The sequence below is a fragment of the Rhineura floridana genome, chromosome 8, assembly GCF_030035675.1.
Source record: "Rhineura floridana isolate rRhiFlo1 chromosome 8, rRhiFlo1.hap2, whole genome shotgun sequence".
NCBI lineage: Eukaryota > Metazoa > Chordata > Lepidosauria > Squamata > Rhineuridae > Rhineura > Rhineura floridana.
In genome coordinates this window covers 43,167,433-43,194,411 of record NC_084487.1, presented here as the reverse complement: position 1 = coordinate 43,194,411, position 26,979 = coordinate 43,167,433, and the positions used below count along the sequence as shown (strand labels likewise).

Here is a 26,979-nt window from a genome sequence, read left to right as displayed (position 1 = left end):
ATAAGTTTTAACTATTCTGTTTCTAGGATAGTGCCCATACTTACTCTACGAGTATCCCTATTTTTCTATAAGAAATTATATTCAAACCAGCTTACGGAAAACGAGAACAAGAAACAGAGAAAGCAGTCAGTATGCTCTGCTGCATTCCTGTTGGATGAATGCAGCCAGTTTTATTAGCCATCTCCTTCCATCTCTGTAGCATGCATAATTAGGTTGTAGAGCAGGAATAGGAAACCTGTGTCTATGCAAATACTCTTGAGACTACAGGGTGCATCCTTCCTGACCATTGGGTATGCTGATTGGGGCTGATGAGAGTCTAGCATCATCTGAGGGCCACAGACCCCTGCTCTAAAGAACTAAGCATTCTTTGTTGCCATAGGTCAGAAATTGTATCAGCAGCTTTCCTGAGATCTACCTGATCAACTCAGGGGTTATTACATGCTGGCCCCAAGGACGTGGTAGAACCATCTGAGGCCCGCTGTAATGAATTTGCTAGGCGCTTTCAGGGTAAAATCTTTTAACATTTGCCAGGACTTAGACTCCACTGTTACAGCAGGAGAATCAAGTGAGGTATCCAGAGCACAGCCTTGTCCCGATTTCTTGGATGAGTTTCAGTTGGTACAGCTTGAGGATGTTGACATGGTGCTTGGACAGGTTCGTGGAACCACTTCTGTATTGGATCCTTGCCCTTATTGGCTAATAAAAGCAAGCAGGGATGGAACAGCTGGCTGGGCCAGGGAAGTGATTAATGCCTCTCTGCGAGAGGGAGTGGTCCCTGGCCGCTTGAAAGAGGCAGTAGTGAGACCACTCCTGAAGAGACCCTCCCTGGACCCAGAAAATCTTAATAACTGTAGGCTGGTGGCAAATGTTCCACTCCTGGGCAAGGTTATTGAACGAGTGGTTGCAGCCCAGCTCCAGACACTCTTGGATGAGACCGATTATCTGGATCTATTTCAGTCCGGTTTCAGGCCTGGTTTTGGCATGGAAACAGCCTTGGCCGCCCTGTATGATCTCTGCTGGGAGAGGGACAGGGGGAGTTGTTTCTCTCAGCGGCTTTCGATACCATCAACCATGGTATCCTTCTGGGATGACTGGCTGAGTTGGGAGTGGGAAGGACTACATGGCAGTGGTTGTGCTCCTACTTGGCGGGTCGGTTCCAGAAGGTGGTGCTTCAGGAACATTGCTCGGCCCCATGGATTCTCCAATATGGGGTTCCACAGGGTCAGGTCTGTCCCCCATGCTGTTCAACATCTACATGAAACTGTTGGGTGCGGTCATCTGGTGCTTTGGAGTGCGTTGCCATCAGTATGTTGATGACACGCAGCTCTATTTCTCCTTCTCATTCTCTTCAGGTGAGGCTGTCAATGTGCTGAACTGGAGCCTGGCTGCAACAATGGACTGGATGAGGGCTAATAAACCGAGGCTCAATCCAGACAAGACTGAGATGCTGCTAGTGGGTGGTTCTTTGACCAGATGGTGGATGTCCAACCTGTCCTGGATGGGGTTGCACTCCCATCTCAAAATCCTCTGGACCCCTGCTGAACACTTTCCCACTAATATGAATGCAGTCAATGACTTTCCAGTACAGATGTTACCTTACCTGGTTTAGGATACAACTGCTTTATAAACAGAGTGCCATTTTCCCAAATTCCTCTTCAGCTTAAGTGCCTCTGCCCACCTGGCACTTTGAATGCTTTGCTAAGTGCTACAGAGATGCTAGGGACCCTGGGAAATAAAAAAATATCTAGGACAGCTATATTTAGTACAATATGCCCCCAAGGCTCCGAGTGTCTGTGACACTCTTTGCTATGCCATTCAAGGGAGAGAGATCTGCCAGGGAGAGACCTCTAGGAAAATCTCCCCTCTGTAGGAGAGGTTTGTAGAGAGGCATCCTGTCATAATGTGACAAGAGTCTGGATTTCAGAATTTAGGCTTGTAAAGTCAAGCTGCCTTCCCATTTGGGGGAGGGAAATAGCTCTGTGAGTTCATCTGACACTTCTCAGCTGTTTTTTCTTTGACAGTTTCTTGCTTTATGAACTCAGTGGCCGCTCAACAGTTAAGAACATGAGACTTCCGGGAAGGGTGACTTCGCTTGTGCCTGCTTTTGAGACGGGCTCCCGCCGCAGAAGAAGCTTATTCAGATATAAATCAGTCAGAACATTTTTTTTTTTGACTGATGAAATTTCTCCCGGGCAGGGAGAAACGTAGAGATCAACCTCAAAAGCCTGTTTTTGTTGGGAGGACTGGATTTCATTAATTTATGAGAAAAGGTCCAGCCAGCAATGCCGGACGGACTTCCGAACAAGCTCTATCTGATTAATGCGATATGTTTATCTTTTCTTCAAAGAGAAAACGGACTAACAGGCAAGCACCCTTCTTCCTATTATTTTTTTTACTTGGTTTAAATTGTTGCAGCAAAAAGAGATTTGTCAAATGAATCAGCTTTAAAGAACTTCTGGGTGAGCTATAACTCTTCTCTGTTATTCACGAAATTAACAGCTTATCTCTGTTTCTATTGCAAAAAGCTGTCCTGGAAGTGCATTCTAAAGATATAAACAGAAGAGGGATTTCTATTCCGAGGAACATTATATTGTCTGGGACTATTCTCTTTTTGGTCTATTTTATTTTGACGAATCTGCTTCTTCACGACGCCACTAACTGTTTTGATGCTGGGAACTAAATTTTTTTGTATTCTTGAACATAGAGAGATAAGGCAGGCTGCTCTGTTTATACTGTGATGTCATCAAGCCTGGAATATTAACCCAATTGTTGCTGAAATAAGAAGTGGTTCTTCTTTATTTTTGTTTTGTTTTGGTGGTTTTAAAAATGGCAATCAAGAAAGTGGCTGAGAATCTGGAAGTAATTATGTTTCAGAAAATAATGGATGAGATTGAGATAACGAAACAAACCCTGCGACAGGGCAGTAAGGAGCTGAAAATTGAACTGAGCAAAATGACGCAGGAGCTTAAAGAAATAGGGGATCCTGTGAGAGAGGAGAATGAGATCAGAGATGAGAAAAGAAAAAATAAAGGGAAGATACAAGCCCTGGAGATTGGAACAAATGTGGAATTGGAAAAAGATCTGGAGTTTATGGATATTAGAAATAAAATCTACTGTTTGGAATTTAACGTTATCTCTGAAGAAATTAATGAAGATATTAGAGATAAAGTTATCAATGGCTTGGATAATCTTCTGGACTGGAATGATGTGATGGAGCTTGATATAGAGAAAATCTATGGAATTAACTGCAGCCATGTGACAATGGAAAAACTCTCAAGAGATGAGCCAGTGCATTCTGTAAAAAAGAAGAACAGAGATATGACTTTACAACAATATTTCAGCAACTTATTCAGAATTGATGGCAAGAAAATATTTGGGATAGAGGAAATTCCCATCAGACTCTTATTATATGACTATGGCTATGACAGCAAGATTATTATGGAATACTGATAATGGAAGATTGGACACTGAAATTACTGGACTTAACAGGACTATTGAAGATGGAAGATGGAATTAATAGGGATAATGGAATAATGACCTAACAGATTTTGATGAGATGGATTAATTGATAGGTTTATTTGGACTATGGTTATGACAATAAGATTATTATTATTATTAACGAGATGGATTAATCGACATGTTTATTTGGAGAAAAATTGATAGATATATTTCTTAAAGAATTGAAACCTCTCTTTGACTTTTTGTGGAAAGAATAAAGTAATGTTTATGAGATTTGATGATTAATTAAGATAACTACTGGAGGAAAGTGATTTTATAATATAATTTAAGAGACAGGATTGTTATATATTGTAGACCTATAACTGATTTGATCTGCGACAAATGGGAAGTCAACATTTTATTTTTTTGTTTAATCATTTTTGTTTTGTTTTGTTTTTTGTCTTTGAATGTTTTATGATTTTGTTTTGTATGCTTTATGAAAATTTGAATAAAAATTATTGTAAAAAAAAAAAACAGTTAAGAACATAAGAGAGCCTGCTGGATCAGGCCAATGGCCCATCTAGTCCAGTATCCTGTTCTCACAGTGGCCGATCAACTGCCCATGAGTGCAAAGAGCACTTTCCCCTCTGAATCTCCATTGGAGAGTTCTTGGTCATGACTCAGAATATTTTTCAGAAGTACTCTATGACCTTGCTTGGTCTGGCTTTTAACGGGTCTTACTAAGTATTGGGTAATGGATTTTTTTGTGCACATGACAAGGTTTGGCCTTATGACAAAAAGAGGGAGAAAAACAAAATACATTAACTGTGTGCTCTCTCATGAAACACCTCAGCTTTGTTCCACTGATTAGGGAGAAACTGCTGTAGAATCACTGTCCCTCCTAAAGCTTTCAAAGCCAGAGTTCAAAACTTTCTCCCATTTTTCTGTTAACACCCAAGCAGGACACTTTCAAGTAACTGAATCGTAAAAGAATTCACTCTCCCCCTTGAGTCACACTAAGTAATCATATTCACTTCAGCCAGGCTTAATTTCTTAACATTTGGCTATTTTATGGGAGATGTTTTAATTAGAAAGTAGGAAAAGCTAAAAGCCAAACTGCAAAAGATTCTAAGCAAAGCCACAGCAAATCTTAAAAATCTTCACTACAAAAGAAAAAGCTTCTAATTTACTCTAACTCCAAAGCTTCAGTATTTTGGGGTGTATTCAACTAAGTCCTAATTCAAGAGTAGACCTGCAGAAACCATTTCTCTCTATTAGCTTAAATAAATCTACTCTGAGTAGGATTAGCATTGAATACCACCCTTTGTATATGCCTCAACTATTTAGGTTAGGCAGATTATTCATATTCTAACAGAGGCCATAAGCAACTTACCCAAGATCACCCTTGGTCAATATTAAGTTATGTCCAAATTCAGCACCTTCCACTTTGGCTTCTTCTGCTCCCCCTTCCAATTCAACAGGATCACATATCTTAGGATGATCAAGTTATTTATTCAGTTATACAGTTAACCCCAGCTTCAGATATTACCAGCAAGATAAATGGAAAAAAAAAAAGCCTGATTCCATCTTGTGCCTGCATTTTATTATATGCAGAGTGACAGCGAACATCAGAGAACCACAACAACATGGAATACAGGTAGTGAGTGGGCCCAAAGCCTACATACCCACTTTGGCACAACTCATCAGCATAATTTATACAAACACCTCAATAAATACATAACAAACTATAATTAATACATAATAAACCATAAGAAAACAAGCAACAATGACCTATTTAGGGATGCTGTGGCACATTGACAGCACTGGAAATGCCAACATTATCCCACAAATCAAGCACACCACAGCAGGGTAGAGGACGGGCCAAAGTCCATCCCTCAGCTGGGGAGTGGTGCATCCTATCAGGCGCAGACAGGAGCGAAATAATTTACTGAAATGTTTTATTAGTTCACCCAGTCAGAAGGAGGGAGGAGGAAAATACATGATGTTCCTGCCTCAATGCCTGCAGGAATGTTTGGAGGCTCTGCAGTGACAGCCAATTCAGAACTTCATGGCACAATACTACTTCTATGCAATTTATTCCTTACAACAGCAATCCCAAAATTAAACTGAATTGATAAAAATTATGTTACCTGAGAAAATTCTCAAGATAGAAAAAAACACCCCTTCATATTTAATTCATAGTTAAAGAGTTTTATATATTCCAGATTTATCACACTTCTGACTGAGCTAGTTGGTAATTTTCCCTGCACGACACAATACTTTTGAAGTAATTCCTGTGGATGAAAATTCCAAACAAAGTCAGAATGGATCATATATGCAACTTGCATCAAAAACCTACCCTCAAGCTCTTATTAGTTCTGGGCAAGTTGTACTGTTATGGAAACCTTTGCTTACATATGCAGCCACAGGGATTATCCTTCCCAAACAGCCATTCTGCAGAGGAACTATGCTATTTCTGAACTGGATCTCCAGTGCTCCCTTTTTCACAGCAAGAGTTCTGGGACAAAAAAACCCCAACACTGGCATGAAATGGCAGTGGTTATAGGAGACAGATAAATAGTACTGATAACAAATGTTGCCTCCTTCAAGCTTGGGAACAGCAAACACCACAGCAAGCACATCACTGTGCTTCAAAATAAAGCAGAGGACAACAGTAAGAAGGCCACTAGTGGCAACAGTAAAACAAATATAATTTAAATAAATGACTACTTCATGCCAAGAAGTTGGTGGAATAAATTAACAAAGGTTTGACCTATAAATATCCCATACTTTCACATAAGTTCCCGTTCCCCTATAGCTAGCTAAAATGAAACAAAATGACCTCAAAGAATGAACTAACGTCCCTCTCTTCATTCTTGAAGAAACACTGGAATGTGATGAGCCCGGCCTCAAGGACAGAGAAGACGGAAGTAGGAAAGGGCAGCAATCTGGAATGGAACTAGGAATTCTGCCCACCCACATCTCCCCTTACTCATCCAGGCCGGGTATCAAGTCTGCAATACTGTCCACGTAGTAGTGAGGCACCAGGTCCTTTGCAGCAGGGCTGTCGCTGGCCATGTAAGCCTGTGCCTCCTCTAGGTGCGAGACTCCCGTCAGGGTCAAAACCGTTTCAAGGCCACAGTTCTTGCCAAATAGGATATCTGTCTCCAGCCGGTCACCCACCATGAGCATGCGGGATGGATCCACACCAAAGCGCTCCACAATACACTCAAACATATATGTGTTTGGCTTTCCAATTACCATTGCTTTGCGGCTAGATGCTGTTTCAACTGCAGCAGTGAGGCTCCCTGTCCCTGAGAGAGGAAAGATAAGACACCCACATCAAGATTGATCTCTAGTTAAATAAGCAACCTAAACATAGTCTACATATTTATGCGATCAAGCTGAATTAGTTTGATAAAAGATGAGCAAAAGAGTCACTTTTTTAGCCTCAAGATGGTGGCTACTTAGGCAGTAATCCTATATCTGGTTATACCACTTCAGACAGAGTCTTGCCTGACTGAATGCTCCACTATTCAGACAAAAAAATCCCTCTGCACAGCGTAGAGAGAAGGGATCTAGCCTAACCTTCTTCCCAAATAGAGATTTTTTTTAATGGAAGACTATTCAACCACACAGTCCCTATCTGTAGCCAATAAGGTACAGCCCAAACACACTACTACCTTAGTTTTGTATTTAAGCACTTGCCTGGCAGCCATAGGCGACAAAGAACTGCACACATGCACATGAGCAGGCTGGTAGAGGAAAGACATAGTACTCCATCCTTCCTATGCACCCAGCATAGAAACCAAGGAGACTGCAAGAGGGAAGGCCTCTGCTCTGTGCCCAATGTAGGAATGCAGTGGCTTGGTGAAGGGACAGAACTGTCTCCTCTGCCAACCTCCAGTGGGCTAGTAACTTTTGTGGGCTTATTTTCAAGGCTGTACAACCTTACTGAGAACTTAAAGTCTTGGTATGAGGATAAAAGCACACACTTGATCCAAGATGAGAGAATGTTGGCTGGCTCCAAGGCCTTGATGAACAGGGATTCCTCCCCACCCCCCAATCCTGCTTTCCAGGAACTAACACAGCAGAACGTACTGCTAGATGCTTGGATTTTATTTCACTGTGTCATGCAACTTCCACATTATTTTCTTGTTGTCCTGTATAGCTGTAGGATCACCAGTAAGGTTATCCTTTGATTTATCAGCACTGGCACAAAGTGGGATGTAAACTGGTCAGGGTACTGTTGTGGTTAACACTGAAGATTTCAAAAGAAAGAATAAACAAACATGTCAGCTGGCTCAGGAGTATGGGAGCAGGAAGTCTGGGAATAAAAAACAGGAATTTGAAGCCAGCTACTGAGACTGTATTACTTTTTTAGTTTTACAATCCATACAGAATTGCAAGTTTGGGATGGGCATATTAGGGGCTCCCAAATGAACGGAGCTCAATGTTGGAAAGGGCTGAGGGAAGCTCGGCTGCACTGTCAGTATGGTTGGGGTCACAGCCCAATGTGCAGGGGAATGCAAGCAGATGGTCACTCAAGGTGGTAAAAAAAAATATGCATGGCTGGCTTACAGTACTGTAAGGCTTTCCATTTGTAGTTCACCTTAGCAATAGCCCAGACATGGGTAGCACCATAATACTGGAGGCCCCAATATCCAACTAGCAGTCCGAAACTCCCTTATTCAGAGGTCTACCAAGAACTTAGAATACATGGGATGTGCCATGGCTCATATAGCTTTACTGGACCCCACAGTTTGGGGGCACAGTATTTTTGCGTCTGATAAGGACTGCATAGGAATAGGCTCCATAACTACTTACGTTGACCACTAAGAACATAATAAATGGTCAGGAATTTCTCCCACAGGGTAATGCCATCATTAGTCCTAAGAGGCACCACAGAACAGAAAAGAAGTGTCAGTAATAGGACACAAAAGCAGTGTTCCTTCACCTGGCATTTTAGGAAAAAGCATACCTGACCCTTTCTAAGAACGTTCCTAAACCCCTGACCTGAGGAGAGTGTTGTCTGTAGCCTTAGCTTCAACCATGACTCAACTGTATCAGTTGTCTTTAAGCATAGCATAAGCTGTCAGCCTTGGCTTGCGCATCTGTGACAAGAATACTAGGTGTGAGATGAAGTACTGTTCTGTTTGAGAAGCCTAAAAACATCCATTATCGCTTTTCTAAGCACAATTACCTGGATTCTCCAGATAGTTGTTTCCGTTTATGAGTGCTTAACATCTGAACCTAGGGCAAAGATCACTATGCTACTTTGTTTACATCCCCCTCCCCCCAATTCAGTTGTAAATTAGAGGTGTCCGATCCCATTTAAAGCCTGGATTCAGTGTCCTCTTGCTTTGTAGGCCTATCTCCAAACCACAGACTTTTTAAAGGTGGGAGCAGTTAGTTACTCAGCCGTAAGGAAAAAGGCACTCGGAATATGCTCTGAAAACACTAGTTGGCGACTGGATGGCTCAGAGGGTCCGGAATAGAGCCCTGCTTCCCCTGGCAGCCTGATGCCCCCACTCACCCGGGGTATGCTGCCCATTGCTAAGCGGGTGCCAAGGGTCGGGGTCGGTGGCCACGAGCAGGCACTGCGGGTCGCGCAAGTAGGCGCAGGCCTCAGTCAGCTTAGCGAAGGTGAACTGGTCGTCGTAGCCAACGACAACGGCGCGCACCGGGAGCCTCTCCTGGCCGGGCGGCTCCTCTCCGTCGCCTTCTTCGCCGGCCAGGCGCAGCCCCGCGTCCCGCAGCTCCCCGCGCAGCCCTTCCCCGCCCAGCACGAAGACGCAGCCTGGGGGCGAGGCGAGCGAGTCTCCGGCGCCGGCTTCGCCGCCCAGCAGACGCTGGCGGAGGTAAAGGGCGGAGCAGAGAGCGGAGCTGAAGACCTGCTCGCCTCGGACGCCGCGGAAGCCCAGGCGGGAGAAGCGGCGCTCCAGCTCAGCCACGGAGCGGCGGCTGTTGTTGGAGACGAAGAGGGTGGCCTTCCCATTCCGGCTCAGGCGCTCCAGCAGCTCGGGCGCGCCGGGCACCGCTTGCTCGCCGGTCCACAGGACCCCGTCGCAGTCGAAGAGCACCCCCTGCGCCTCCCCTACCACCTCGCGCAGGGTAGAGCCGCTCAGTCGCCTGCAGCCCGCCATGCTGGGACCACACTCACCACCCCCACACCTCCTCCTCCTCCTCCTCCTCTGCACGGTGTGTCCAATCAGAAGCGGGCCGCATCATTGACGGACAGAAGAAAAGCGCAAGGGCAGGGGCAGCAGAGCACCAATCGAGGGGCCCGTCTCTAGCGAAAAAAGAGAGGGTCAAGGTGTAGCATCCAACCAGGTTACAGGAATGCCTGTGATTGGCAGGTGTGAGGGAGGAGACAGATATCAGCCCATGGTGATAGTGGGCAGGAGGAGGACGGTGCTGCCATGGCAACCCGTTATGGTGAGGACGAGGTAGGAAAGAGGATTCAGATAGGAGTCGTCAGCAGAACCTATAAAACACAGCGCGGTCTTTGGGCTTCCTGAGAAGGAGGGTGATAGAAGAAAGAGCCAAGGAACGAAAAGCCCGCCCCTGCGACCGAAGCCTACTGACAGAAAGCCACACAAAGGCGGGCCAAACCAAAATGACAGCCATTGTAAACCTATCAAATAGAAGAATAGAGGCGTCACAGACTTAATACCCTATAAAATGCGGTAAACGAGAATCAGCGCGTTAGCGAAAGGGCAGCGTCACTGTAACGTCTGCTTATCGTAAAAGAGTGGGGGCAGGACTAAAAAGGGCAGTAGCGCCTGTGTATTATTTTTTTAAAAAAACTCAATATGGTAAACAAACTTGGGCGGGAGGCGTAAGAATGAGTGACGGTTCATGAGGCCTATGATGGTTTGAGAATGAAAAAAGGTGTAGCAAAAAAAAATGGCCCGCCAACGAGTCCCTTTTTGTTTCATGAAGTGGAGGCATCTCGGCCCCGTTCTGTCATCACGGCAGGTGAAAGCCGTGATGGACAACTTTGCTTACTAAAGGTGGTTTATTGTGGTGAGGACCTTCAGGAGTCTTCCCGCCTTCTCCCATTGGCAGAACGGAAGTCTGACAGCTTATGGCCCCTTACCCTGGGAATAAGCCCCATTGGAAACAGTGGGGCCTTTTCCTAAGAACATAAGAAGAGCCTGCTGGATCAGGCCAGTGGCCCATCTAGTCCAGCATCCTGTTCTCACAGTGGCCAACCAGGTGCCTGGGGGAAGCCCGCAAGCAGGACCCGAGTGCAAGAACACTCTCCCCTCCTGAGGCTTCCGGCAACTGGTTTTCAGAAGCATGCTGCCTCTGACTAGGGTGGCACAACACCGCCATCATGGCTAGTAGCCATTGATAGCCCTGTCTTCCATGAGAAAACACGCATATGGGATTGACTGCACACGACTTTGTGGCATCAAAACAGGGATAGGAAACCTGCAGCCCTCAAGCTGTCTCCGATTACTACAACTCCCATAGTTCCTGATCCTTGGCCGTGCTGACTGGGGCTGATGCGAGGAGGACCACAGGTTCCCTGACCATGGTAAAAGGACTACTAGTATACGTTTAAAGACTCTAATACCAGCTTACAGTCGTGGCTTCCCCCATAGAATCCTGGAAACTAGTTTGTTAAGGGGGCCTGAAAATCATAAAGAGAGCTTCAGTTACCAGAACCTTTAGCAAACTACAGAAAGCAGGATTCGGGGGGAGGGGAGGGGAGGGGAGGAGGGAGCCATGATTGGTAAAGTGGCAATGGAGTGCTTTAAATATGTAGTCTGGATGTGACTGTAGTTTGGGATCCAGGTGCACCCATGGAGAATGCGAGATCAATAGGAAAAGCTTATCCACTCTTGAACTATTATAGCAAGCGGAATTAAAAGAAGGGTCAGTTTGTACCTTCATTAAGACCAAACAAAATGTCACAAAATAGCAAGCAAGCTTTTTGTGACTTTCTGGTAGATCCTAATAACTACTATGGATATAGCTACCTGCAAATAGATATGCATGCCAGTATCTAAAGGGGGCAGAGTTAAGTCTTAACATCACACTGGGCAATTGCTCTGGCCTGTTAGTTACAAGGCTATAATAAAAGCCAAACAACAGATCTTGTGGCTTTGGAGCAGCAAAGAGAATGTAGCAGCACTGAGAACACAATCATATTCATGTCTAAGTACCTATCTTTTTAATTCAATGACACTTACTGCTTGGTAAGAGAGTATAGAAAGGGTCGTGAACCTTTTTCAGCCCAAGGGCTGCAATTCCTCATGGGGAAGCACATGCCAGTTGCGGGTGGGGCCAAAGACAAAAGAAGGCAAAGCAACAGATGTGTCTTTTACCTTGTACAGTGGGTTACAATCCAGCCCTGCAAAAGCCAGAGGTTTCTACTTACACCCTCCCGTATCTCTCATCCAGGCAAATGATGCTTTCCTCTCATTTCAGGAACACATTCCAGCTAAACAAAAACACTAAAGGAAGATACAGAAGAGGGCCAGTGAGGGGTGTGTGATCTGGGGAGTGGCCCAAGAAATGAAGAGAGAAGCCCAGAGGGCCACAGTCAGCCTTCCCACTCCTCCAGTATAGGGCCGTAGCCTGATTTGGAGACACTTTCTAAAAATCCAGATCTCAGCTGGTCTTCCCTGCCTATCTAAGAAACACATCACAAAGTTAAATCTCAAATGCCTGCACTGCTGGGAACTGCTTCCCACTCCTCCTCCCTGCCTCACTAAGATCCATTCATACTGATCATGTGAACAATTATTTTGTGCAGAATGCCCTTCAGCCTGTTTGCCTCTTGTATGACAGAATGCAAGATTATTTTCTGGAAAAGCGTGCACATGACTGCAGTTTAGTGAGTGAGCTGTCTGGGTGATTTACACAGAAATAGACCAAAGAAGCAGTTGTGTGCTTGCTCCTGGTTCCTTGTATTTTGTAACTCACAGTACCTACAGCCATGTGCATCCTTTTTGACCTATAGGTGTATAAATAAATTGATTTTAACAGAGTAATCATTGTAAGACTCTGACACTCTCTTCTGTGCAGAAAGTTGACACACAAAGTCTGTATTTTTCTCTGCTCAATAAATATAGAAGGGAGGGCGATAAGTTTCTTCCACAAGCACTAATATGATTTGCACAGTAAGATTCTATGTTATTAGGTTTCAGAGAAATAATAAGGAATTATATCATCAGAGAAGGCAGATCCACCTGTTTCTTCACACAAGATACCGAAGCAAGCTAGCTAAATGTGGGCTGGATGGAACAACTAAGGTGGAGCAACAGCTGGCTCCAGAATCGTACTCAAAGGGTGCTTATCAATGGTTCCTTCTCAAACTGGGTGGAAGTAACAAGTGGGGTACCACAGGGCTCGGTCCTGGGCCCAGTGCTCTTCAACATTTTTATTAACAACTTGGATGATGTACAGAGCATGCTTATCAAATTTGCAGATGATACAAAATTGGGGGGCATAGCTAATACCGTGAAAGACAGAAACAAAATTCAAAGGGACCTTGATAGGCTGGAGCATTGGGCTGAACACAACAGAATGAAATTCAACAGGGATAAATGCAAAGTTCTACACCTAGGAAAAAGAAACTAAATGCACAGTTATAAGATGGGGGATACTTGGCCCAGCCATTCGACATGTGAGAAGGATCTTGGAATTGCTGATGATCACAAACTGAATATGAGCCAACAGTGCGATGTGGCTTCAAAAAAGACAAACGCTATATTAGGTTGCATTAACAGAAGTATAGTTTCCAAATCGCGTGAAGTATTAGTTCCCCTCTATTCAGCACTGGTTAAGCCTCACCTTGAATACTGCATCCAATTCTGGTCTCCGCACTTCAAGAAGGATGCAGACAAACTGGAACAGGTTCAGAGGAGGGCAACAAGGATGATCAGGGGACTAGAAACAAAGCCCTATGAGGTGAGACTGAAAGAACTGGGCATGTTTAGCTTGGAAAAGAGAAGACTGAGGGGAGATATGATGACACGGAATAATGGGTTCAAGTTGCAGGAAGCCAGATTTCGACTGGCCATCAGGAAAAACTTCCTAACTGTTAGAGCCATATGACAATGGAACCAATTACCTAGGGAGGTAGTGGGTTCTCCGATGCTGGAGGCCTTCAAAAGGCAGCTGGACAGCCATCTGTCAGGAATGCTTTGATTTGGATTCCTGCATTGAGCAGGGGGTTGGACTTGATGGCCTTATAGGCCCCTTCCAACTCTACTATTCTATGATTCTATAACACTCCAGTGGGAATTTCCAGAGGGGAAGCTGTGTTAGCCTGCTGTAGCAAAAGCTACAAAGAGGCTTGCGGCACCTTAAAGGCTAATAAATTATGTCATTTGTCCATGAAAGCTTGAGTCCATTTCATTAGATGCATCTGATGAAGTGGACTAGTCTTATACCATATTCACTTGTTATTCGTTAAGGTCGCACAAGACAGTAGTAGGAGATTCTACAGCATTTAATGATACTAACAAAACTCTTTAATTTTCAATATATACATGAAAGTTAGAGAAAGAGCTGCAAAACCCTGAAAACCAAAAACAAACAAAAATTACTATCTAATAAGTTGCATCTAGTGAAGAGGTCTCTGATCCATGAAAATGTATGCTGTAATATATTTATTAAAGCTTTAAGATGCCAAAGCATTCTTGTCATTTGACAGGATTCTCTCTAGAACAGTCCAACAGTTTAATTAACCCTTGACGCAAGCAAAGCATACACATTCTTAATGGAAAAATATTTTTTCTCAATAAAAAATGAAGCAACTTGCATCTTCTCACATTAGCCATAAATATGACCCTACATTTAAAAAATAATTTAGCAGTTATGTATAAAAATAAGTTCTCATCCCTCTAATCCTAACAATACTAATGTGAAGAGATTCCTAGGACTTATCTGCATTGCAAATGTAAATGAGGTTAACTGTCCTTTCTTCCAAGAAATCCTGGGAATTGTATTTCCTTGAATTGGCTACTATGTCTCTCTTCCAAAGTCTTTTTACAAAACTACAATGATACACTTTCTTGGAGAAGCCCTGACAGCTAAACTGGTTAAAGGTTGTAGCGTAGATGTACCCGCAGCTGAAAACTCATCCAAAATATGAGGGGGGAAATGTGCTATCTTTCAATCATCGATCTTCAAGCTCAGCAATGGTTCAAAAATATACTTGAATGTGGTGCTGTACATGTGAGATCCAGACAAAATTTTCATATCACCTCAAACACAATGCTTTTTTGTTAGTCTGTTCACACATTGATCTGCCAAAATTGTGTAGAGAAACAAAGTCATGTGCATGCATATATGAACAAGCCCTATATCTAGGCTCTCCGTAGCAAGAATTCATACACGGACTGTAATTAGGATCAAGTCCCAAGGAGCACTCCTGTACCTTTAAGAGCTACATAGGAAGGGAGTCCATCAGGGACAGCTTCTAGTGTTACTACAATTCTATGATGGGAAAACTGCACCTAAAATAATTTCCTCTTCTGTGTAATTCTTCAGGGTCCAATACCCTTCTTGGGGTCTACAGCTGGTAATCCCGCTTTTGCCCCCACTTTGGATTTTTTTTATTACTCTCTGCCTGCTGATCTGTTTAAAAATAACTTGAAAGGTCTTGTGTAATCTGGATAATGTAGAGTTGATCTGCAAATGGCACACTATCTCTACCAGCTGTAACTCCATACTTTTTGAAAGGATAAAATCATCCCTAGATTGATTGAGCTAGGCTAGGATATAGGACAACTTGAATAAAGAGAATGTAACAAGATGGTTGTCTTCCCTTCTACTCTGTTAGCATTTATTCAGGTTCTGAATTCCAGAAGCACCCCCAAGCTTCTCTTCAAGGAAAAAAAGCAGAGGCGTTAGCAACTCTAAAAAGCTGATGTACACATTACGCACAATGGGACGGTAGACAGAATGGAAACATTCTTGACTGTATTACATCAGACAGCAGATGGAGGAGAGGATCACATTTTTGAATGCTGTCAGCCTGGAATGAACTATTGCATCAAGAAAAGGGCTATATGGTGCAAGCTAGCTACATGCAGGAAAGAGGATTATTAATATTTTTTGTGTGTCTGTGGATGCTTTAAAAAATGACCATCTTCCCAGAATTTTACCACTTCGGTCTACATAAGGTGTAGGGTTCACTATGCATCTGAACGCTCTTTAGGGAAGGTTAGAGGCATATCAATGAGGAGAGAACAAAATAATGCAAACAAGAGCAGTCATTCACGAGTAGGGGGAAAGGTGTTGGGAAACAGAGGCACATGGAAGAAGAGAGATTGCTTTTGAGGTTGCAGGTACTTGCAAACTGCACCAGTGATAGAAGTCAATATGGCACATCTGTGTTCCAACAACAGCTGCCAGCCTTGTGTGATGTGCCCAGGGTTGCACCAGCTCTTACACTTTCTCCTTTTTTACAGACTGGTTTGCTGATGTGATGCCTCTACAGCTCTTTGTCCATCTCCATTATTCTCCAGAGCCTCAGCCTTCAGATCAGGGGCAGATGGAGAGCTGCTTCTTTCTTCAGGTGATGGCTCATTGGGCTCTGTTGCCACAGGGCTGGTATTTTTGGAAGTTTCTGTTCTGTCACCAGGAGGCAGTGCTTCAGCTGCAGTTGTCTCAATCCTCATAGTTTCTGCAGCAGGCTTTGGGGACGGTGGTGCATTGCAACACTGACGCCTGACTGGCTGGGGTGGAAGTGGTGGAGGCACAGAAGGAGCTCGCGTGGATGCTCCAACTGTTCTTCGAGGCAGAGCTTTAGGGATAGAAGGAGAGTCTGGGGCAGGAGGCTGGGTTTGAGGGTGCATAGGAGGTGGGGTTCGAGGCTGGACTAGAGGTGGAGGCACTGTGGGTCGGGGTGGAGCAACCCGCTTTGCTGTAAAGCAAAACAATGAAACAAATTCCAGGTTCTGAGAAATGTCTCTTTGTGAATCTTATTTCTTATCTATGTAGTCTCTACACGGCAGCTCTACAACATGTCCCATTCTTCCCCTCCAAATGCTTATCCTCAAGTGTATTTTTGCAAGACCACTTTTTAGTTTGGAATAAGGTGTCTCTTCTGAAGATTTCTTCCCCCAACCCCCTGCAAAAGCAATGCTTGGTAACCTTTCCCTACAATCAGTTTATATTCCAACTTTCATGCACAAGAGCCACTTCTGTAGGAAACAGAAATCCAGAGATATAGCATGCTTCCACACTGGGGGCTTTCAGCATTATACAGACATTGCATTTCTCTGGTCACCTGGTAGCTAAATGTTAACTGCGGATCCACACAGTGAGCTGCTTTTCCCACTAACATCCCACAATGCTCATTCACACTACAAATGCATAAAGCAGGGATGGGGAACTTGTGGCTCTCCGGATGAGGTTGGATTCCAGCTCCCATCATCCTGGCTGTGACTGATGGGAGTTGAAGTCACAGGTTCCCCATCCCTGGCATAAATACACAGTATGGTACTGGTGGCCATATCTCATATCTGGTGCATTGCTGCAAGTACAAAACATGCACAAAAAGCACCACTGCACAGTGTAGCTCTTCACAATGATGATGGAGGTGATGAAGAAAAAGAAGAAGATTAAAATGGTGCAGGCCAGAATTGCAACATGAAAGGTTTATTTGAACTTGGATTATGCCCAGTTGTACCAACTGCATTACAAACTTCCTACAAACTCATGATGTAAGTATCTGTTGTTTCCAACCATTCCGACGACAACAACAAAAGCTGCACTAATCAATCACAACTGGAAAATGTTGTTTATACTCAGATTTTTTTTGTCAATGGGGAAGAGGAGAGCAAACTGTTTGTATTCTCAATTATCCTGTGACACATTCATAACAAAACATTATTTTTGGAGGAGCTATTGCTCTTGTACAAAAGAAAAAAGGGAGAAATATAAAAGGAGCCATGTTGCAGGAAAGGAAATGACAGACATGTAGACAGATAATGCAACATGCAAGCAGTTAGGTATGGAAGCAGACACTGGGAGTTTCAAGGTGGGGGCTTAAGATGGCAAACCAGTCAATAGGATACCACAAATGGGCCACTGGCAATAGTTTTAAAAAACAACTTATTAGATTTTCCTGCGAAGGATATATCCAGATTTAATGGAGGAGAAATACGGTTCGGTATTTGGATGCCAACAATGTCATGTGGACTCTGTGGAAAAAGTTGTGTTTATTATGGGATGAGTTCTCCATGTGGAAGCAAGATTTTTTTGTAGTGTCTACACAATGTCATTGGCATCAAAATGGTACCCCATATTTTTCCTCCCTCTAATCTGGATTTACCCTTTTCAGATGAAATCTGATAAATAAAAAACAAACTTATTGCCAATTATCTGTTTACAATATTTCAACAATGTTTGCAAATTAAGCCCCTTTCTGGAAGCACCCTAGAATACATAAGCAGCACCCATCCCCTAACACATACCCATCTGGAACCCAAATAGTTATATCGCTATTTGTTTCACATAACATTCCTCTGCAGAAAGGAGTTATCCATGCAAGGATAGTGCTATAATCCGGTTTGAATCCAGGAGGGGGAAATCACCAGAAATGTGCAATGGTTTGAGAGAGTTATGTCATCAGGATTCTCCAGTATAGCGGTGCAAACAGACATTGTCAGTCCAGAGAAAATAATGTGGAAGCACCCACAAGAATAAGACTTACATTTCCGTGAAGTGTCGTCAGCAGGAACAGGGGTAGGCGAGGAAGCTGCTATTTCACTAGAAGGCTGGGTCACCTTTGAGAGGGCTGTTCCTGGGATCACTTCAGGAATTTTCCTGTCCATTGAGAGAAAGCTTGTAAGCTGCTTTGCCTTCTCTTGGCCTGAAAAGGCTGCATGCAAGCAATTATCAAGCCAAAGGAATGGCACACATAGTGCCTTTCCAGAAAAAAAACCCCTAGATCAGAGGTGGGGAATCTTTCAGCCCGAGGACCACATTCTCTCACAGGCAGTGGAGACGGGTTGCACCAATGTCAGTGGGGGAATAGGAGAAAGGAAAACCAAAATGCTAGAAAAATAAGTATTTATTTGTAATCCAAATAAATGGATTACAAATACAGTAAATACTTATTTTTCTAGCATTTTGGTTTTCCTTTCTCCTATTCCCCCGGTTTCATACGCTAGCCACCTTTTGTTGTTGCCTCCAATGTCAGTGGGCCAGCAAATCTGCTCCCAGCTGTAGTCTGAACTTTCAAGGAACTGACCATGGTGCTGAAATTATTTGGGGAAAAGATTCTACTCCATGGACAGCTCCTCAAAAGTTTGGACTAAAATCTGGAGTGGATTCACTGCCACACTGACATCAGAGCCACCCATCTCCACTGCTCATAGGCAACCTTCTAGGGCCCACAGGCCAGTGATGGGTGGGGCCAGAGGCAAAAGTGGACAGAATTATGGATGTAGCTCTTAATTGGTGCAGAAAGCTGCAATCCAGCCACACACAAGTCAGAGGTTTCCACACATCCATACCCACACACATCTCTCTAGTATCCACACAAGCAAAGGCATTCAAGGACACATTCCAGCCAGGCAAAAGCACTCAAGGAGGACACAGAGCAGGGCCAGTGAGGGGTGTGGCCTGGGCAAGAAGCATGGCCAAGGGAAGAGTCCCAAGGGCCACATAAAGAGGGGTGGAGGGCCGCATTTGCCCCCCTAGCCTGAAGTTCCCCAGCCGTGCCCTAGATGGAGCTCAACTTGCATTAGTCCTGTCATCAAGCACCAGCAATCCCATAGTCTGTCATCTCCCAAGCGTTTCTATACCATACTGTACTATACTATCTCCCAAGCAATGGTTGCAGGAAGCCCTGTGCAGGTGTGGACAGGAGGAGAGGTATCTTTGCTATGACAGGGGGGAAATATTCAGTTAAAGCAGCAGTCACAGATATCAAGGTAGATGTGTGGAGCAGTGATAGAGCTGGGGTGGGGTGGGGAGCATGCTGATTTGAAAAGGCTGAGCTAAAACAAAAAGGAGAGGACACTGTTGAGGATTAATGAAATGGGAGAGTATTGCTGGGAGGGTAGCAGAAGCAGCCCAACCACAGGGCGAGGTGAGAGATGGGAATTGTGTTACTTATATAACCCCCCTTCCATTCACTGCAAGCAGCATGTTAGCTGAGAAGGGAATAGCTCTTTCCTTGTGTCAAGATGCCAGTCTCGGTTTCGCTTGTGAAAGTGCCAGTCATGGTCCAAACTGTATGTTACGGTGGCAGACACGTGCCTTTAAATGTGAGAGGCCTGCCCTAGTCATGACTAAAAGAGCCAAAATGGGCATGCAGGCATGGGTAGCTGAAACCTTCTGCCTATTTTGGGGGGAGGGCAGAGCTCCTGCTATGCATGCAGAAGGTCCCAGGTTTGATCCCTGAAATCACCAGGTAAAAGAAATAGGTAACAGGTGATGAGGAATACCCTTCTCTGCCTGAGACCCTGGAGCGCTACTGCCAGTCAGAGTAGATAATATTGGGGTAGATGAACAAATAGTCTGGCCTGATGTAAGGCAGCTCTATGAGATTTTCCTTCAGTGAGAATCTCTTCTAGTATTGGAGCCCAGCTGGATGAGGGGAGGGGGAGGAGCTACACGGGTAACAGCTCATACAACCCTTTGGTGTGTCAAATTGCATCCCCACATCCAGAATTCAAACATTATTAGGATTGACACATCATTTAAGGATTGGATCCTGTCACTGTCATAAGTAGTTGTGACAATAGGCATTTTCACAAGTGAAATGAAGAAGGGCTTTTGGCTTCAGGGCCCCCCAGCATAGTCCTTTCTAGTGAGCCTCTGCAGGCACTGTGGGAAATTTGAAATAACAGCCATCCACCACGTGGGCCCAGAGCAGACATCAGTGCCGGTAGGCCCTGCCAAAGTGCAGGGGTCCTGGCTGCTGCCCATAGATGCTGGATGCTGATGCCAACCATGCTTGTACATGCAGTGAAAGAACCGTTTTTTAAAAAAACTTTTTAAAAAAACAGTATGTTTTTTAACCTTTTTTAAGATGTCTTCAAAGCTTTTTTAAAAAAATGTTTTTAAAGTTGTTTTGTTTTAATGTATTTTAAAGTCTGTTTTTATCATGTTTTAAAGTGTTTTTGGTGCTTTTGTTTGCCGCCCTGGGCTCCTGCTGGGAGGAAGGGTGGGATATAAATCAAATAAATAAATAAATAAAACCTGATTGAAGAGACCAGTATATTTTGTTAAACGTATGCCTTCCAAAATCTGTTTTACATTAACAAAACTCAGAGGGAATTTTTCCATTTTTAAATGGAAAACTGGGGTCAAATTTGTTATTTGGCATGCTAAAAGGGGAGGGGGAACATTTAATTTTCTGGAAATATTCTTGGAGGTTGGTACTGTGGCAATAAGTAGACATAATACTATCTGATCCTCTGAGATGGCTGGCACAGGTTACTAGGTGCCAGCCCTACAAAAAGATAGGTGACTTGGTTGGTTGATTGGTTTATATCTGCTCTTCACCGTAAGGTCCCAGGGCAGGTTGCATACAAATGGAATGGACTGCCTTCAAGTCGATCCCGACTTATGGTGACCCTATGAATAGGGTTTTCATGGTAAGCAGTATTCAGAGGAGGTTTACCATTGCCCTCCTCTAAGGCTGAGAGGCAGTGACTGGCCCAAGGTCACCCAGTGAGCTTCAGGGCTGTGTGGGGATTCAAACCCTGGTCTCCCAGGTCGTAGTCCAGCACCTTAACCACTACACCACACTGGCTCTCGCATACAATGCAAATACGAATTAAATAGATAAAATATTTATTTAACATCCAATTAAAATAGCAGTACAGCACAACAGAAAGGCGGTAGTCAAATCTTGTATCATTCATCCACCTCTAAAGGCCTAGGCAAAAAGTTATATCTTAGCTTGCTGATGAAAAATGTACACTGACAGGGCCAGACTCACCGCGCAAGGAAGGGAGTGCCATATCCCCCACTGAGAAGGACTTCTCATGTGCCACTGCCCCGTGAACCTCAGAGAGTAGTGGCACCTTCAGGACTATGTGTTTTTTGTGTTATTGTACCAGTTCTTGTGACTGTCCCCCCCCCCATTTTGAATGGTATATAATGTTCATTCCAAACTATTTAAAACCATAGGATATTTGTGTGTGTGTGCGTGTGTGTGAAGTTAATGTTTTACAAAAGGTGCTTCCATATCATGGAATTTTAGACTGTAAGCTCCTTGAAACATGAACCACCTGTCATATCTGTTCTTTGTAAAGCACCGTGTACATGGATGGCTCCATATAAACAAACATCAAACAGTAATGGAAAACCTCTCTTGTCACAGTTCCAGGTTAAGCTATGTCAAAGCAGCCACAACATATGCTTATACTTGCCTTTCTCCAGGCAGTGGTGAAGCTGGTTCAGCAGGGAGAGGCAAAGATATGGGTTCTTCTGTTGTGGGGGCAGCTCTGTGTTTCATGTCCAGTGGGGGAGTGAACAGGCCAGACACATTGAAGTCAATGTCTTAAAGAAAGAAAAATGTTATTGAGACCATCTGAAGTGCTTAAACCATACCCATTGTTAATTCTTGCAGGAGGAGGTTCGAGTTTTGATCCCTTCCATCTCTTTTGATTCATGATCCTTATGATAAGCACCATGATCCATGAAATTCAGCTCACCCAAAGTCAAGAGGAAATGCTAAGATGCTGGCTAAGAGTTTCTTCTAATTAGTTGGTTAGTTATGTATTTATTTGCCATATTTATAACCTGCCCTTCACCAAATCATCCCAGGACAGGGTACATGTAACAATAAAACAGTAAAATTAACAATGGATGAAATCTAACCAAGTCGTATTCAGAGCAGACCCATTGAAATCAATGGTTTTAAGACTAACATTGGATATCTTCAAAATATGACATATTAAAGCATTACATGCACATAAAACCTTAACAACAGTCTAAAAAGCAGCGAGTGAACAAATAAAACCAATTATATAAATTCAGGATCGAACCTGACCCCTTCCCAAAGCCCTGGGCAAAGAGGTGTGTCTTCACCTGTAGAGAATGTTAGCTGTGTTGGTGCATGACACCTGCGAGGGAAGATCATTCCACAGGCAGGGATAAATGTGGGAACATATCAAGGCTTCCTCAGTGGCAGCCCCAATATTATGTGGGTGAAGAAGACATGACAAAATATAAAACAAGAGCCAGTCCTTCAGCTATGGTAGAAACACAACTTTCTCTTGGCTTCATAATTTCAATGGCAGATGTACATATTAGCAAACTGAATGTTGGTTTAGCCCTCAGTCTTTGCCCTCATTTTCTGCTCCAAGCAGGTTGCTTACCACCAGTAGTGTAGTAGCAAATTCAGAAGTGCAGGGTCCCTTCAGGACAGTCACAGCTGCGCCCCCTTCTAAGATTATACAACCTTCTAAAATTATAGAATAATCTGGCTAGGCCATTTGACTGTCCGTTCTCACTGTCAGAGATACTGCATGAATTACTAGATTCCATGTCTACACATTTATCTCCTGCTGCTACCAAACTGCTTGATGATGTAGATTGGATGCTATCATCAGGATTTATTGTCTCTTCTTCTGCAATTACGGAATTCTCACTCTCCACAACTTGTCTTGGCTTTTTGAAGTAGAAACTAATAAAGGCTTGCTTGCAGTTGACACTCATTGGGACTCTTCTCAATGGCTAAAACACTCTCCTTATATGCTGATTGGCTAGTAGGACGCTGGAGTCATAGGGACCCTGCTGGGACCTGGCTCCCCTAAACGAAAGGGTGTAATACATTCCCCGGGACCCCAGATGATTACACCCCTGCTCACCACCTTTTAATGAAGTGCCTCATAAGTTCTTTTGAGCAGCTTTCATAATGCAGCACATAGAAGGAACACAATTAATTGATTCTGTGTATTTCCTATGCCATCTCTTAGTTTTTCTCCACAACCAAGGGTAGCTCTTCAAGTATATTCCAGTTTTAAACCCTGGTGTTCTTCTCTCTCCCACTCTGCTTTTAAGACAATTCATAGATAACAAATATCATCCCTCCTTTTTTCAAAGATGTCCTCAGAGTTATTTTCATAGTAACTATGACCACACAGAAGTATTTTCTTTTCCCAGTCATACCAGCATAGCTCTGAGTTGCTCCCAGTTCCACTAGGGCAGGGGTGAGGAACCAATGGCCCACCAGAGGTTGCTGGACTCCAGCTCCCATCAACATGGAAGCCCACAGGGTTCTCCACCCTTACACTAGGGTAAAAGAATTCAGACCAACAGATGATGATGATGATGATTGCCTGCCCTTCACCATTAGGTTCCAGGGCAGGTTACAGAAATTTAAAATACAGTATTAAAGGCCATTAAACACATTACATTCACAGGAGTTGGGTGGGTCCTGAAAACATACTGTACCTCTGAGGTATTGAAGGCCAGGGTAAAGGGGTGCATATTTAACATTTACCAAAAATTGTATGGCAAAGGTGCCAGAAGGACCTCTATAAGGAGGGAATTCCACAGCTTAGGGGCTGCCACGGAGAAAGCCCTCTCCTGGACCACCATCCCCTGAACTTTTGAGGGTGGCAGAACTACCAAGAAGGCCACCCTGCTGATCTTAACACCCGAGAGGGACTATAGGGAAGGAGACAGCCTATGAGAGATTTGGAGCCCAAGTCATTTAGAGCTTTACACTACCTCCTGGGAAGAGGATGTCAGCATTTTGTATCAGGGGTTCCACAATTCCCACAACTTGGATGGAGGATACAGAAGCCATATCTAACTGCTCCTGGCACCTGGGAGGCAGAGAGAGAGAAAGAGAGAGAGAGAGAGAGTTAGAAGCCAGAAGCCAGCAAGAACAATGTTAAACACAGACTGTTCATCCTAACTTTCCTTCTGTAATTTCATCTTTGATGTGCTTTGCCAGAATGGCTAGTAGGCCCACAATTGCACAGAAATGAGAATCCCACCTTTTCCCGATGACAGATCTGTAGATGGGAGAGAGTGCAGCCAGTGGAAGCGTTCCTTCCATGCAGCTCTTAAAAGGTATGGGAGCCTTTTCAAGGGCTAGAGATGACAACCCTGCTTGAGGTGAGAATAGCAGTGTGGGGGGGGGGAGATATTGGAATACAGCTAAATAGCTTCGTATTTCCCATCCCTTTCTTCATTCTTGCCTGTTGACTTCTGATCACTCCCTTGGCCTAATTATCTCAAATATTTTTGCACATAAATGTTTGAAAATAACCCTATCCCCTTTTGTTGGTGTTCCTTGCATGATTCAGGTGCCAGTAACTTGGTAAATAGCAGAGTTGGGGATTATGAACTACAAGAGACTGATTTCAGTTAACAGGAATAATTATACCACACGAACTAGCTTTATTCGTCATTTTAGGGCTCTTCCAGACAACCCGTTTATTGAGCATTCATCTCTATTTGCTTGCACAAAGCTTACACGGAGGTTATATGATGGCCAGCGTTTATTGAGCATGTGTTCTGATTTGTTGGCAGGGATGTTACATGACAATGAACATTCATCCTGAATTCATGCTGATTTGTTTATGTAGATTTCCTTGATGTGTAAGCTAACTAGAGTGTGCAAATCCAAGAACATTTTAGTTAATGTATTAGCCCTATAACATTCAGGGAGGTCCCAGACACAACTTTTCTCTTCTGCCTAGGCATAGCAACCTGTCTATTCCTTTCTTTGGGGGGAGGCCTTTCGGGGGAAGTGCAAAAGTCTAAATCCACTTTAGAGATGTTTGCTTTCATAATGTAGAATTGAAAGTAGCTTCTAGATTGAACACATTCTATCTGGGACAAGCCTAAGGGACCTGGGAGGAAAGCAGAAGTGCCACAATCAGACTGTTGCAGCGACAAGGAAAATGGCACATCCTGGATGAGGGTGGGAAGGCCAGATCCTTACATTCCCTGCCTATGACAGCGCTGACATATGACAAATGACAACTTCAAAGGGACTCAGTCTCAGCACCAGTCAACTGATTGGAGCTACTGCACTGTCAAAGGACTCCTCTGAAGTCCATTTGCAGATGCAGTTTGCATTCAAACAGCACCTGAAAAATGAGAGGAAAAATGTCTGGTTGCATATGGAGTTTGAATTTAAACCACACCTGCAAAAAGACTTTGAAGGCCTGCTCTCGGGCAAGGGCTTTGCAACCACTGACAATCAGCTGATTGATGATGGCCACAAACCCCATTTGGCCATATCTTTACCTGCACCACACCTGATGTCATATATGATGTCAGGTATGGGGCAGGTGGGTGTGTGGCTTTGTAAAAACAGCCTTGTAGACCAATTATTATTATTAATTTGATTTATTACCCACCCTTCACCCTAAGGTGCCACTCAAGTCAGGACACAACAATTTAAACAACATTAGAACAGTTTAAAATAAATTACAAACAAAAGAATAAGGTGGGACCCCAAAATGGGGAGGCCTAATTTGGCCTGTGGACTCCTGCCCTTTTCTAGATGTTTCCTGGTTATGGAGGAGCTGCCCTGGATGGTTTCCGGCATCCTTGGTACGATAAAGCTGTTGTGGGTGTATGATGCACCATTTCCAATTAAAGCACAGCAATTGATGTATATAGTTCAGTTACTGAATACATACTAAACAGAGAGAGAGAGAGAGAGAGAGATTGTATCCTGGCAGTTCTATACATTACCCTTCAGTCAGTTGGGGCCACAACAGGTTGGGCCCTAGGACGATGGCAATGTTGCTAGGGGTCATCTTATTCACTTCCTGCTGCTCAGCCAGCTTGGCTAAAAAACGGATCAGATACCTGTTAGGAAAGGGAAATCAGTGAAAACCAGGGAAATGATTGCCTTGATTTTTCAGGCAGGGCTCTTCCACCCATCTGTTAAACACCAAGTAGAAATGAGGCAGGCAAAGCTTTTCTCAGCCTGGAGACGCAGCAATGGGATAAACTCCGTCTAGTCAGTTTCTCCTTAAAGGCCTAAATACTGACAGGTGTGCCACACCTCATGTTGTTGTAGTTGTCCTTGGGGAGGCGGCTGCAAGTGTCCCTGAGATACTCCAGTCGATTCTCTGGCTCTTTGATACTGAAAACGAAGAGTGTGAAAAGAAAGTGTGTTATTCCCGTTCCCATTGAGGAGAGGAGGAAGGCTACAACAAACTTCAAAAGGAAAGAGGATCCATCCACTATGAACATTGCTTATCCTGTGTCTTATCTACACTTCCTCATGGCCACGGGCATTTCAGTCAGTGTCTGGCTGATAATCTACCTCTGCTGCTTCACATATATATCCCACCCTTCCTCCTGTTAGCTCAGAGTGGCACACATGGATGTGGCTATTATTATTATTTGTTTATGGGTTGCTTTCCTCACCAGGTGACCCAAAGCGACTTACAAGAGGCTTATTTAAAGGGGCTTCCTTCTTTAAATTCACAACAGCCCTGTGAGGTAGGTTAGGCTGAGAGACAGTGATTGGCCGAAGATCAGCCAGTGAGGTTCATAGCTTGAACAGGGATCGGAACCCAGGTATCTCCAGTTCAAGTCCAGAGTTCTAACTGTTGCACCACCTTGTAT

General features: G+C 43.9%; 1 protein-coding gene across 1 annotated transcript in view; it reads right to left on the bottom strand.

The window, feature by feature from the left end:
* Positions 1-5,382: 5,382 nt before the first annotated feature.
* Positions 5,383-26,979, bottom strand: part of SH3BP1 (SH3 domain binding protein 1) — a 48,005-nt gene continuing 26,408 nt past the window's right edge. Inside the window, exons 13-20 of the mRNA XM_061582715.1 lie at positions 26,411-26,491; positions 26,095-26,211; positions 24,109-24,206; positions 21,801-21,930; positions 18,125-18,237; positions 15,878-16,330; positions 8,975-9,667; positions 5,383-6,752 (exon numbers count right to left, since the gene is read on the bottom strand). Coding sequence (XP_061438699.1) covers positions 6,427-6,752; positions 8,975-9,667; positions 15,878-16,330; positions 18,125-18,237; positions 21,801-21,930; positions 24,109-24,206; positions 26,095-26,211; positions 26,411-26,491 — 2,011 coding nt within the window. The 3' untranslated portion in view covers positions 5,383-6,426. The remainder of the gene's footprint in view (positions 6,753-8,974; positions 9,668-15,877; positions 16,331-18,124; positions 18,238-21,800; positions 21,931-24,108; positions 24,207-26,094; positions 26,212-26,410; positions 26,492-26,979) is intronic.